Genomic DNA, 14,311 nt, shown 5'->3' on the forward strand with positions numbered 1-14,311 from the left:
TTCCATTCAGTCGAGGATCCCGACTACTGCCCTCAGTCTGCTTGGAACTATACAAGAAGAAAGCATTTCCATTTTATGTTTGCTTAGTTTTTAGAGGTGTTAGTTTCAAAGTAAATCTCTCCTTCTGGTGAGACTTACAAAGGCTTCAACTTATAATCAATCCATCCTACAGCCTGAATTTTTTGTCCAAATCCTTTAATTTTGCAGCCCAGGGAGACATGAACTACAGGTCCCAATCTACACTAGACAATGCAAAAACCAACTATTCCAGTATCACAAAGCAGAAACTGCTAATGGTCAACTATAGTAAAGACTCTACCTTGTCCTCCAATACCTATTTAATTCTCCTCCTTAGAGGAGAGCCACAACTTTTGGTCAATTGCATTGCCACCCAGCATCAAGACTTTCTTTGATTTCCTTCTAAGTAGGTGCGGCCTTGTGGCCAAGTTCTATAAATGGAACGTCACAAAAGAGCTGTGTGCAACCACCATAAAATGCCCTTATAGGGAAAGTTAAGATTATTTTTCCTTTAGGGACGAATGTCATCCCTACGATCACTCTAGTCCAGGACATAGGCTCTCCTCACGATCCTGATTCAGCCAATTCCATAATCAAGGGTCTACAATTTGCCACACTTCACTTCCTGGCTTCAAATTCTGATATAGTTGACAGAAAATCCAACTTACAAATACTTGAATAAGGAAAAAGAAAAGGAATGTATTGGCTAGTACAACTGAACACTCCACAGGGGTGGATGGCTTGGCTTCAGGCTGGCTCTCCTTACAGTAGCAAAACAGGCTAGCCCACTTCCAGCCTTACATTTTTATAGCACGGGAGAGTCCATGCCCTGCCTGTTTTGTAGCTCCCTCGGATTGCACCAGCTCTGGCCACCTGCACAGTTGGAACCAAACATGTGGTCACAGGAGTGGGATACTCTGATCTATTTAGGCTGCTGAAAACTCACCCAGGAGCTAGGGTTGGGCTTAATCCCATCCAAACCAGATGGCTGAGAACAAAGGCGAGCTGGCAGTTTCCCAGAGGAACTCAAGGTATGGTTACCAGAAAGAAGGGGGATGCATGCCAGGGAGCAAACAACAGATTTTTACTATACCTTTTACTATAACCCACACTTGCACCATCACTTGGCCTCAGCTTTCTATTTCTAGACTCCTTACTACTCTCTGGAGAAAGACAAAATGGGACTGTAGGAGATTAAAGATGATAATGAAGTACTTCTGGGTGGGCTACATTATGGAATTTCAAGTCAAGTACTTTATGATATGTGATACACACTGAAATATATGCTTGTCCTCTCACTCCAAAGGGGCACCCAAGTTAGGGAGGAAAAAGAGAATCTGATTGCTCAGAAAGAAAACCAAGTCAAGTTTCACAACTGCTCCCCTTGCCACTTAGGAAAGTCTGAGAAAAGAACTTCTGGATTGTGTTCTTCCTTTGGCTGTCCACACATAGGTCAGCCATGAACAGTGGCTTTCTTCTTATAGAGTCCCATGAATTCATTCCCGGGGAGACCGGATGCCCGCTCTCAGTTGGCAATCTTCACCTCAAGTTTTTCATTTCCAATGCTTAGAAGTTTTGTTTGTGAGGGTCCAAATGTGGCAGAAACTATTTACAGGCTTCTAAGCTGCTCTAGCTGCAGAGGCCAGACATTGGCTGAACAACTGACCAACCTTTCCAGGGAGAGATATGAAGCAGAGAATGTGAAAAAACAAAACAACAACAACAACAAAAAACCCCACACAAAATACCTTCCAATTTGTCAGGAACATGGAAAAAGCTGCTGTATCTTCTGTGTTGGTGGGGGCTTGAAAGCACAGCATCCTGGCATCTGGTTAACCAGCCACCGAAAACTTCAAAACACAGAGGCTGGACCCTACTGTTTTTCTTTAGGAACACAGGGCAGCAGTCAAGAGTAGGACCACAGGGCTCTAGGAAAACTAAGAAGTTATTGGGCTTTTGGGACTGTCTTCGCACCACAGACTTCTACCATATGGACTTAAACTAGAATCAACTGTTCAAGGAGCCAAAAGAAATCATGATACCAAGATGTGGTTGTGTGACAGTTTCTTCTCAAAGTAAAAATAATTTTGAGTGTTTAGCAGAAACCTGGGACGAGGGAAGTCTTTCTGAAGTTAAAAGCTAAACCATTTGATAGTCCTTGCATGACCCACCCCAGGGAGATAGAAAATTCCCCCTTTAAAAATCAAGTGGTTTAGGGCGCCTGGGTGGCTCAGTGGGTTAAGCCTCTGCCTTCGGCTCAGTCATGATCTCAGGATCCTGGGATTGAGTTCCGCATGGGGCTCTCTGCTTAGCAGGGAGCCTGCTTTCTCCTCTCTCTCTGCCTGCCTACTTGTGATCTCTCTCTGTCAAATAAATAAATAAAATCTTAAAAAAAAAAAATCAAGTGGTTTAGTGCCTTTCTGTCCTTGGTTATATAGTTTAGAGCATGAGAAATGGCTTTAGTTCTATGGAATTAAGAATGAAAACATTTCACATTTCCCCGTTTATAAGGCCTTTCATTTGTCTGCTCTGGTCTTTTCATAGGTTTCCTCCCAGCATCCCATTTCCGCTTCTGAAGCCATACCCGACTTGCAGTAGGTCCTGAAATGGTACCTCCTCCCATGGGGTTGTCCAACTCCCCCCAGCCCGACCCCCCAAGCCTGTCTTGTCCAGAGGCAATGCTCAATAGCTCTCAGCTGGAGTCACCAGCATGTCCAGCACATGTCCCTCCTGCAACGTAACAATCACTAATAGTTGTCTTTGCGCCCTTATGTCATTTCCCAGTGGGTCCCTTCCCCAGGGAATCCTGGAGAGCCAGGTGGCTGGAGATCTGCTGCAAGTGCTTCAAGCAGCGCTCAGATAGGCAATACACAATCAATAATGACCAGTAAAACAGACCTGAGGCTAATACCCTGGGTCCACTGAAAGAAACTGGCATTAGCATTAACAGCTGCTTTCAAACAAATTGCAGTGATTGAAGTTTTCATGCCCAAACCAGCGAAATATGTGAGTACCATGGATGAAATACCAGAGAGGAACAAAACATACCAGGAGAAACCCAGCCTGCTGTCCATCATCGAAGAGAAAAAGCTCCAAGCAAAGCAGTTTCACGAACTATAAAGAAGCTGGCCTTGTCCAAAAATTGTTCAAGTTGCTGGATGACCCAGACCAAGCTCACTTGGGAGGTTATATAGCCTAAAGGTTAAGAATGTGACTTCTGAATCCCCCAACGGCCTGGGTCTGATTCCAGGCTTACCTCTTTACTTTGCATGTGACTGGCCTATGGCTCAGTTTCTCTGCCCATATCCTACAAAAAGACGATGATGGTACTGTACTCAAGGGACTTCCGGGCCCACGTGTTAACATCTCTGAGATCTTTAGTTGTGAAATAGCCTTTGGCCAGCCACAGCCATAATATAGTTGTCACTCCCTGTGCATATGTGGACTTGGTGGCTGTTCCTGGTGGCACGAGTGGACAACTGCAGCCTTTCAGTGTTTGGATCTATAGATCACTGTCCTGATAGCAAGGAAGCTTTCAGAATGCCTTACCCAGTAATTCCACTTAGGTTTTTCTTTTTGTATGAGTACAGAGGGCTATAAAAACTTGTCTCAATCTCTATTATATCAAACTCCATGCTATTATTTCATATTTACCATCTCAAGTCAGGATGTGTCACGCAATGAAGCTGTTTTTCATTCCTGGTGGTATACAAAATGGTGTGTCTTACAAATTGACGGAGTGTTAGATTTGTTGAAATAAAATGACTAAAAGAGTTCTCTCTCTAGAAGTATAAACAGTCTAAACTGAGTTTTTGAAAAGCATTATGTCATTAATTTAACTGGCAGCAATTTTTTCTTTCTTAGTGTTACACAAAAGGCACATCTTATCATTAATGGCGTTTTAGGTTCAAAGAAACACGGGAGTACCTAGCTCACAGGAGTGTGAGGATTCAATGACTGATAGTTTTACTTACAGTGGTACCCAGATCAGGCTAAGTTCTAGGTTGTTAATATTATCCTATCAGTCAGGGGTTTTGCTGTAGATCCAAAGAAATAATCTGTAAAAGTTAAAACTTTTTTATAAAGTCTTTCAACCTAGAGAGATTTCCTACTCGTCCCACCTCATCTTAATGCCCAATCTTTGATGGCTTACTTCAGGCCAGTAACTGTGCTTCTGCTCTCATGCAAGTGCCAACCACAGATTTGGCCTTCAAGACTAGAAGAATTTCACCAATGATTATTAGACAGGAAGAAAGATAATGCCAGGTACAGAGAAGAATCAAGAGAAGGAAAATATTCAAGCTCCAACATTTAGCATTTAGCAATTTGACCTAAGAATAAGCTTTAGCCTCTAGGCTTAGCTTTTTCATGATTTAAGGTAAATCCTGACAGTAAAGCTGCCAACACGATCATTTCCATTCCCCATCTAGCCCCTGTCCGCAAGTGGCAAGTGAGCTCAAATTCTTAACTCTTGAAGGTGAGGAATAGGAGAGGGGAAGTGAAGCTGGGGAAAGAAACACAGGCTGTCTCAGGAAGTGGGGAGGCGGGGGTGGGTTGGTTCCTCTCAGATAAGGAAGATGAAACAGGCATCAACTACCTAGGAGATTGCTGGACTTGCTCTGTTAGCCTAGAAGTACGAGTCGGATGTAGGACTGACTCAGAACTGTCCCATCGACATTTCAGCCTGGGTGGCCATCTGCCACCATGTGGTGCCAAAATACAGAATGGACTTGGGACTCTACAGTTAGATGCTAGGAATTCCTGGACAGTTAGTTGCACCAACTCAGCCTGTCCTATCTTTCAGCCTGCAACAATGCAAACCCGTTTCATGTTACTGAATTTTTTGTTTTGTACCCCAGTTACTGCCAGGCTTTACTGTCATGTCTACTTCACTGGACCACTGTGAGAAATCTTAACTGTTGCTCCAAGTACATAAAGTGCTTGGAATAGTGCTTGGTATTTTATAAGCTATTACTATATATTAGCTATTTACTCTTATTATTAGTATGACAGTAAACATATTTAATAACCAATACGGCATTAGCATTAGACAATCAGGAGACACAGCCAGTGTGAACGTAACTATGACTTCTACATGCAGGGATCACAACTACTACTACTCAAGCCAAGTCTCAGAGAATAAGTAGGGTACATTCATGGAGAGAGTGAATGAGAAGAAAGGCACAGAAGGGGGAAGCAGCCTGGAATGTCCCTGTAATAACCTTTATGTTGTTTCAGGACTGAGGCAAAGGGTGAAAAAGGAAGAAAGGAGAGGAAGGCGGGGGGGTGGGGAATGGGGAGAGGGAAGGGAGAGCAAGACACAGAGAGAGACACAGGGAGGGAGGTGGCCAAGTCATAATGGATAAGGGTTTCAGTACTTTATTTAGCAAGAAAGAAAACCGGCAATAGATTTGTGTGGTAGCTCATCAAAAGCTAAAGGATGCATTCGGTTATGGAGTTCAAGATGAGCGCAGTTGGCCATACTCCAGTATGGGAAACGATTACATTACAGTTCATTTTAAAGAACATACGCACACATGATTTAGATAGCTTTCACTGACCAAAGTTGAAAGAAAACACTTCGTAGCAAAGTAAGATCCATCCAAATTTATTTAAGGGCCAACTTTTATTTAAGCAGTGCTCATTTTGGGGGAAAGATTTTACTAATTCATTTGCCAAAGAGAGAAAGAGAGACAGACAGACGGACAGCACGCACAAGCAGGGGAGAGGTAGAGGGAGGGGGAGAAGCAGGCTCCCCACTGAGCAGGGAGTCCGATGTGGGGCTCAAACCCAGGACCCCAGGATCACAATGACTGAGGCACCTAGGTCCCCAATAGTGTTTGATTTTTTTAAGTATTTTCCTCTAATACATATCTCATTTCAATATCAAAATTTCCAAAGTATTGATGAAACTAGAAGTTTCCAAATCTGTGATGGCAATGGACTGGTGCTATGCACATACGACGAAACCAGGAGCGACAAAATGTCAAACACAATGGAAAAGTATTTTTTAAAAAAAAGTCTATAATGGCAACTCAAATCAGCAATGGCATCAAGTAGGAATTAAAATTTCTAGTTAAAGCCAATGAGGATTTATAGGTTAGTTTTGAATTTTACTCCTTATTTTAAATCAGAAAAATCTTACTACTCAACTCAAAGAGGGTGCAATGAACTTCTGTTAGTTTTGTATTCTCAGTAACATCTTGCCTCTCCTGTTCCCTACCCTCTTCCTTTTTCTGATCATTTCCCCTTCCTCTGGGGTAACCCCTCTCCAGATCAGCTCAGGGACGGAATGTGATCGAATGTGGGCAAAATCAAGGTTCTTTCCCAAATTTTACATAACTTGCTGCCCTGCTTTGGTTATGATGACATAAGCTGACACTGTCAATGGCTGCCACCCACCATTCTCTCCTCACTGACTCCTTCCCCAAAGAGAAAGTTGGCCGGAAAGAGAAAACCAACAAAGGGAAAACACTGATCAGAGCTAAGTATGAGAGATGGAAAGATGGCTTCCTAGGGTGTTTGGACCAAGTCATGCCCGGACTTCCCTGTATAGGAGCCTGAGTTGAGTTTCTGTTACTTGCAATCAAAGAACAACTGGTTAATGATAAAAAAAAATTGTACAATATCTATTTGAAAATAAATTTTAACCCAATAGTATAAATTAAATAAAAGCAAACTAGGTATCTTTACTTAAAACTTAATGACTAATATGAAATCAGGTATAACACACTGTGTATGTCAACCATTTTAAACCAAATGTATAAAAGAAAATTGTTGGCATTAGAGTTATGTGTTTAACATTTCATTATGCACTGTGAAACCTTAATCGCACTACTTGCTACAGGGAAACAAATTGGCTCAACTAAACTTTGGAATCTTAAATATCTATTATACTAACTCTCTTTAACTCCTATTTATAATATGAACAGGTGCAACCTTTGTTTACTGTAATTTATGGCTATTAATCCCATATATAATAATTAGCAATTATGAAAGGCCTACCTTGCCTTTGAAATCATTGTTTGAAAAATAAAGAAGGCCAGGTGAAGCTTTCCTCCTTTTAAAATGTGATTCGTGAACAAAATGCAGTATGTTGAACTTAACATGGGTCAGGGAGCTTGTTTATTCATCTGAATTTGTCAAGAATCCAAATGGAGAGGGGCCTCAAAAAAAAGAAATTAAGTCTTACTACTACAGACTTCTAGGGCTCAGTGAATTATTCCAACTTCACCCCCTCCAAGCCGTTGTCATAGTTATTTACTAAAAACATGTTTATTATAAATCCCATGGGAATAAATATGTATATTAATCAGTTGAGCTGATAGTTATATTTAAGAGAACTATGCTAAATTTCTTTCCTAAGAACAGTCCATAATTGGAAAATCTAATGGAATTCTAGACTACAGGGATGGCAAAGAAGCACTGCATCACGCAGATGTCCTCCCCCTTTTGTTTTCCTCCTGGGCAGGGGGAAGCACAGGATAAATCCTTTGGTTGTCCAGTTTTCAATTTAAATGCTAGAAGACATGGAACTCAATACTTTTCTTGGAAATGAGACTATGTCATAACACATTTCACTATCAGGAAATTGCTCTCCATCCTGATATCCAGATCATACGCTCCTGGCGTGTACTTTATCCCACTTTCCCACTAACAATTCTGTGACACATTTGATTCGATTCATTCGATTTTTTGCCTGTTTCAAGAAAACAAATTTTACTTTTAGATTAAAGAGGAATCCTTTGAAATCCCATTTAGTTGTCTCCTTAGAAATACTGAAAAACCTAATTCTACACAAACCTTTCACTGTATGAGGAAGATTCCTGAAGTTGTTTTGGAAGTATAACTAATCCTCAAATTGCAAGACCTCGTTTTCTATGAATCACAGTTCCACTATTACTTTTATACTAAGGGTCTTTGTGGCATTATTGTCTTTGGATTTGCTTCTCCAGTTTTGACCCTCAAGTTACACGTATTTGTGCTCTACAAGTTTCTCCTATACTCATCCTCTTATTATTAATTCATATTTCTATTTTTTCCCAAGCCTCTTTAATTAATGCCTCTGGCTTCCTTTTGGTCTAAAACTTATTCCAATTTAAACTAAAAATGAATTCACCAATGTCCCATTTTATCATTGTTTTCTTAACCATTAAGTACACAGATGCAACACAGATGTAATAATCTTTTACTCTTTTATAGCCATATTGCAATTTCATAACTGTATAAATTCCAATAAAACTAGGAAACTTTAATTTCAGTATGTGAGATCATAATGTATACAGAGCGCCCATGAGGTATAAATTAGGCCATGTATATATATATAAATGCACATTCCAGTAACACTTTGAAGAGTTCCAATTGTTTCTTTCTTTAGTTATTGCTGGATGTTTCAAAACAGCATAAAACTGCTCATCACAACACTCCTGTGTGGTAATGAGGAGAGTGAAATGGGAATGGGATGAAAGGCACAGAATTCATAATAAGACACAGCTCATTGTGCAAACAAGGAGAGTCAAATTTGTGAGCACTGAGGGTTCAAACAATGAGAAGCCACTGATTTTGTGAACTGAATATAAGAATTAGCAGTTAATAGTATTTATTTATCCTTTACATGTGACGCTATACTAGATGCTACCCAAGTTAAAAAGACCCACTCAGTCTCTCAAGAGGGTGAGTTACAAGTAAATCCCAAAGACAAGAATTGGCAACGATGGGCCAGTCCTCCTGTGGCTACATGGTAAGTCACATGGCTTCTATGTTTAGTGAGGTTCTACCAACGAGACTGCCAACTTTGTGGCTGACACAGGTGATCCTTGGGTTTGGTCTTGCATCAAACTAACATACAAAAGAAGTTTTCAGCCTATGGACTCAAGCATATTAAAACCCTGGGCCAAACTAAAATAAGCACTATGCTGGTCAGGTGCTAGGAATAAGGGCCTTACAAGTCAATCCACCAGGCTAGAATATACACCTTTTCTGAAAAAATTTTTAGATTGTTTAATTACTCTCAGAGAAAAAAAAATGTCAACCACCCACTGACAGTATCCCAGCCATCCGACAGCTAGTCAATGCATAGTCAGTCCTCTGCAACGGTCTGGGAATTTTCGCCTTCTTCCTCCAGAAGAAGTGCTCAATTTTGATTGCCAATGTTCTTGGTAGATTCACTTTTCACTGAAAAAAATAAGTAAACATACAGTCAAGTGTTTATACTGTTTCTGTTTAGCTTGTTCTGTTTTTCCTTCTTCTCTCCTCCCTTCCGATGCATACCAACAGCACTGCTCATGGGGACAGACAAACCATGTCATGTTCCAGGCAGCCGGAATATACAGATCTGGCCACAATAAAGAAAGGATGTCTGAGAGTAGCAATTATATTTTGTGAGGCAACATCCTTCCTGACTCTGTGGAAGACTTGGGAATGGTCAATTCACAGTGTGGTTATGATCCCATAATTGTACCACTGAAAAGATCACTATCATCACATGGGCTGGCCAAGTGTGCTTGGAATTAAATTTTCCATTATTTCTTTTTAAACTTAAAATTGAGGGTCAGTGTATGTTGAGTGAATGTGGGCTGAGAGAGGACTAGCTAATCGCCATCTTCCTTTCACAGGAAAGATAACTTAGAGCAGAAATGGAGCTCCTTTAAAGGAGCAGTCCTGATTGGAGCGAGCAAGACTACGATTCACTTACTAAACTGAGAGCTCCTTAAGAAGGGAGACTAGATTTTTCCTCCTTATATCTAACTTCCCAGTGTAGCCTGCTTGCTGAATCAACATGAATGCAAGTCAACCAGAGTAACAGCTCTATCTCATTCCACAGAGCAGCTAAAAGGAAATAATATATTAAAACACTGAAAATTAAGGTTAAAATACAGATTATTTTGCTACAGGCTTATAGCCATTTATTTCCATTTTGTAGATGAGGGGAACAAAGCTCTGAGGCAGAGAAAATGTTCAAGGGGCCACAGCTTAGTAAGAGCTGATGCTAGAATCATAAACCTAGATCTTGCCTCATATTCAACTGCCAAGTTCCTTGGGGGTTGTCCGATGGTACCTAGATTTAAGATCATCCCAGCAACTGAAATGTTTACTAAATCCCTTTTTATGAGCAAACCACTGAAACAGGTTCAATCCAAGATATAGTCCTGATCCTTGTGAAATGTCAAACTCTAGTAGAATCCTTCAAGTATCTCCATGATAATACAAGTCAGTTGTTTCTCCTCTGGCTTTCTTTGCAATTAATACACATTTTATTAGAGCACCTACTGCACTGTAAAGTTTACATGTGTGTTCTTGTGCCTGAGATCCATCCCCATCTCCCCACCCCAATATGCCACACACACTGAAAGAGAGGAAAACAAAGAGGGTAAGGAAGAATGAGGGGAGGAGAGAGGGGGAGACAGAATGGATGAAAGGATACACTGGCCCACCAAGAGATTGATGAGTAGCTCCTACTTTATGTATTTTCACTAACTGAAGTCCTCACTTTGGGGCTGGGTTCCTTGTCAAAAGGCAGAGACATTTTCTATTCGAGTTATTTTAGAACAAGAGAGATATACATTTTGCTGATATTTTTAAATCAGTGGAACTTCGTACTACTGCAGTTTGGGGAAAACACTTCTCTTTCTTTCCTTCCTGAAGTGGCCCGTTTTCTTCTTTTATTGTATTCCATTCTTTGTTTCTTAAGACTGAAAAAGCAGCATGCTCTTATTTTTTTTTTTTTTTAAAGATTTTATTTATTATTTGACAGAGAGAGCACAAGTAGGGAGAGCAGCAGGCAGAGGGAGAAGAAGGCTCCCTGCTCAGGGAGCCAGATGTGGGGCTTGATCCCAGCACCCCGGGATCATGACCTGAGCTGAAGGCAGCCACTTAACGGACTGAGCCACCCAGGTGCCCCCAGCATGCTCTTATTAAATCATTTAAAGCTCCTAGCTAACTTTGGCAAACAGGAACTATGAAGCAGGTAACACCATTCTAAGCACTTCCCACTGGACTAACAGAAGATGGGTGGTTAGCACTCCACATTTCTAATCTAGTGGGCTACCTTAACTGCTCAGTCTTTTACAGTCAACCTTTTACATTCCTTAAAAAGCAAAGAAACAACACCTGCCTATTGCCCATCAATACCAGCAGACTTTTGAAAAGAAATTACGGCACTCTACAACCATACCAAACATTATAACAATGATCAAGTGTGAAAACTACTGAATGCCGGCCCAGAAACACATTTTTCCCAAACGAGAAGAGAGACACCTTGTGCTATGAACTCAAGATCAAAATCCCAACATTTTTGCCTCCAGAGAGAGAAGGAATTTCAAGGCTTTCCAAAGAAAATGCCTTGTTCTTATATAAGCCTCCTCCTGCATTAAGGGGCCATCCTGCAGGATATCCAAAGTTATGAAAATGTTCAAAGAAACAGATAACTTGAAGTGCATTTCACACAAAGAAATGCACAGACAAAATTGTGTGCATTTCACATAAAGAAAGGCATGTACAAAAAACCCGGCATTATTTTTAAAGTGCGTGTATTTATGATGTAACAACACTGGTATGGTCCTTAAGATCCTGTCAGACTCGCTAAATTTTTGCCACAGCAGCTCTAAATGATCCTCTATCCTGAAAGAACTAGTCACTTGTCTTCCTGTAAATAAGTCAAATATCATATACCCACCAAAAAATAGCAAATTTTACTTAATCAGGTTCCAAGTACACTACAAAAGTAGCCTTTTCATTCTGCTTCGTTACAGGAAGCCTTCCTTCAGTGTGCATTCCTAAACAAGGTGAAAGAGTTGCTGTGTGTGCTCTGTTTATTTACACAGACATGTTTGCCCTGGCTAGTAATCCACATTACTAAACAACTTTCCCTGAAACCAACATTTAGAGAGCCATGTGAATTATATGAAGGAAAAAGTAAAGTTTTACACAGCTTAAGAAAAAAAAGTGAAATTGGTCATTTATAACACATTTGTAATTTGAGAAAAAACCAGATATTCTCAAATTGTGAAAAATGTAAAGTCAAGAATTAATCTAAGGATTAAGAGGTCCATAACTGATTATTAGAAACTTCAACATTTGCTATCTAAAATTCTAGTTTCGAATTGTGATGCTGACAAAATTTTGGCTGCTTTGAAAAAAAAATTCTCCTATTCACTTCTGCCGAGAAAAAACCCCATTATACACATGTGTAAAAGAAAACCTTAAAACAAAGGTTACTGCCTATTTCAGCCTATACTGCTGGTATAACAATAAAACCCAAACTGTATGTTTCAAGTAATATCATTTAAAAAATAGATTCAAGCCAATCCAAGGATTCACTGGTCATCTGGAGACCGTTACAATGAAACTTGGCCTGTAACTATTATTCTTAGCTGAATAGTGGTATCTAATGGTTTTGAGTGAGTCACCTCTCTGTCTTTTAAAAAGTAATTTCTTGAATTTTATAAATCCTCTAGATTTTGCATTTAGAAACACAAGTAGCTCATTCTAACCAGCGGTGGCAAAGATGGATAAGTCATTTTAGATACTAAGCTTTTACACATTTCCAGTTTTATACTTCCAATTTCATTACTCGCCAAAGAGGGACAGTATCTACTTTTAAAGAATCACTAAAATGACAAGAAATATAGCCAAAGAAACAAACATCAAGGAAAATAAAACCACTGCGTTTAAAAAAAGAAAATAAAGGTCAAGTCAATGGCACTAGCTTATTCTAAGCATAGTTCTAACTTTAAACCTGATGTTTTTTCAAACATTATCTCTTTCTATAAGGTAAAATACTAAAAATGTTTTATAATCCCTCATTTTAGGAATCTCTAAAGAAAGAGTTTTAACTAGAGAGTAAATTTATCTGATATTGGACAGACTGTTACTTAAAGGCTATTAGCTTTAAAAAAAGACAAAAGCCTGTAGTACCCTAATAAGACAAAGAATGTCATTTTAGAGACAAACTTATTCATTTTAAACTGATATTATAAGCTACGTGCTCCCATCATGACAGAATCAGTAGCTCATTCATTTGGTTCTTTACATTAACTATAGCTAGCTATAGAGCAAATTCAGGTAAGTGTGTGAATACAGGGGGAAAACATATATATAAAGAAATAAAGACAGTCATGTAAGTGCTCAGTTTCACTAGAGTTACTCTAAGCATTATAGGAACAAATTTACATTTACCTTGGTGAAGAACTTCCAAGTCATGACTGGATTCTTTTAATACCACATGTAATGTTGGATATTCAATAATCACTTTGTTCCTCAAATTGTCACGGAGACTTTTGTAAGGATCCAGTTCATAATACCTTACAATAAAAAAAGCAAAACAAAAATAAAAAACATCCTTAATACTCAAAGTTACTAATAAAGACGATATATCAGAGTCCCTTACATTAAAAAAATTTTAAATGTTGGGGCCCCTGGGTAGCTCAGTGGGTTAAAGCCTCTGCCTTCAGCTCAGGTCATGATCCCAGGGTCCTGGGATCGAGCCCCACATCAGGCTCTCTGCTCAGCAGGGAGCCTGCTTCCTTCTCTCTCTTTCTGTGTGCCTCTCTGCCTACTTGTGATCTCTGTCTGTCAAATAATAAAATCTTTAAAAAATATTTTTAATGTTAATAACATTAATTCAATTGTTATTTCCTTATAATATAGTAAGTTTAATACCTCTAAAAAATCAGATGCTATTACTATACAGGTTCTAAAGCTAAATCAAGAGCACATCAAATAACTGAATATTAGAAAAGCTTGAAAACAAGTCATTTTCAGATCAAGGAATAAAGGCTAACTTTTATACAGTATCTATGGTTTAATGTGTCATGAATTCTTCTTGGATCAGGGAATGACTAGTTCAAAATCCAAATTCCTCAAATATATTTAGTTTGAGCCTTTAAAGAAAAACAAAAAACTATCTCATGATAATTTCCAGGAACATATGGTATTAAAATAACTGGCTAGGAATACTTTTGGAAAAAGTTCATTCTAATTATAAATAAGAAATTTACATTGCCATATGATTAATTAGGTCTTCCTTTAGTTTGAAATTAAAAAAAATAAAACAGGTTTAAGTTTCTAGATGAGGCTAAAGCACAAAATTTAAGGAATATGAAGTTTACCACTCAAGGTATCATGACATAGCCGTCAAATGTGTCACAGGTAATTAGATGCTAATGTTCCTTAAGGTATAAAACTCTCAAGTCACACCTTTAAAAAAAAAAAAGAACTTTTTTTGGATTGATTAAAAATGCATTCCTCTAACATTTTCCTCCTTGGTTGCTTTTCTGGGGCAGCAGAGAAAGGG

The 14,311-nt window shown here is 39.2% G+C and overlaps 1 protein-coding gene across 1 annotated transcript in view; it reads right to left on the reverse strand.

Moving 5' to 3' along the window:
• Nucleotides 1–8,189: 8,189 nt before the first annotated feature.
• Nucleotides 8,190–14,311, reverse strand: part of ZNHIT6 (zinc finger HIT-type containing 6) — a 59,555-nt gene continuing 53,433 nt past the window's right edge. The window contains exons 9-10 of the mRNA XM_059376996.1: nt 13,195–13,319; nt 8,190–9,192 (exon numbers count right to left, since the gene is read on the reverse strand). Coding sequence (XP_059232979.1) covers nt 9,152–9,192; nt 13,195–13,319 — 166 coding nt within the window. The 3' untranslated portion in view covers nt 8,190–9,151. The remainder of the gene's footprint in view (nt 9,193–13,194; nt 13,320–14,311) is intronic.

This window comes from Mustela nigripes, chromosome 14, assembly GCF_022355385.1.
Source record: "Mustela nigripes isolate SB6536 chromosome 14, MUSNIG.SB6536, whole genome shotgun sequence".
In the NCBI taxonomy this organism is placed as follows: domain Eukaryota; kingdom Metazoa; phylum Chordata; class Mammalia; order Carnivora; family Mustelidae; genus Mustela; species Mustela nigripes.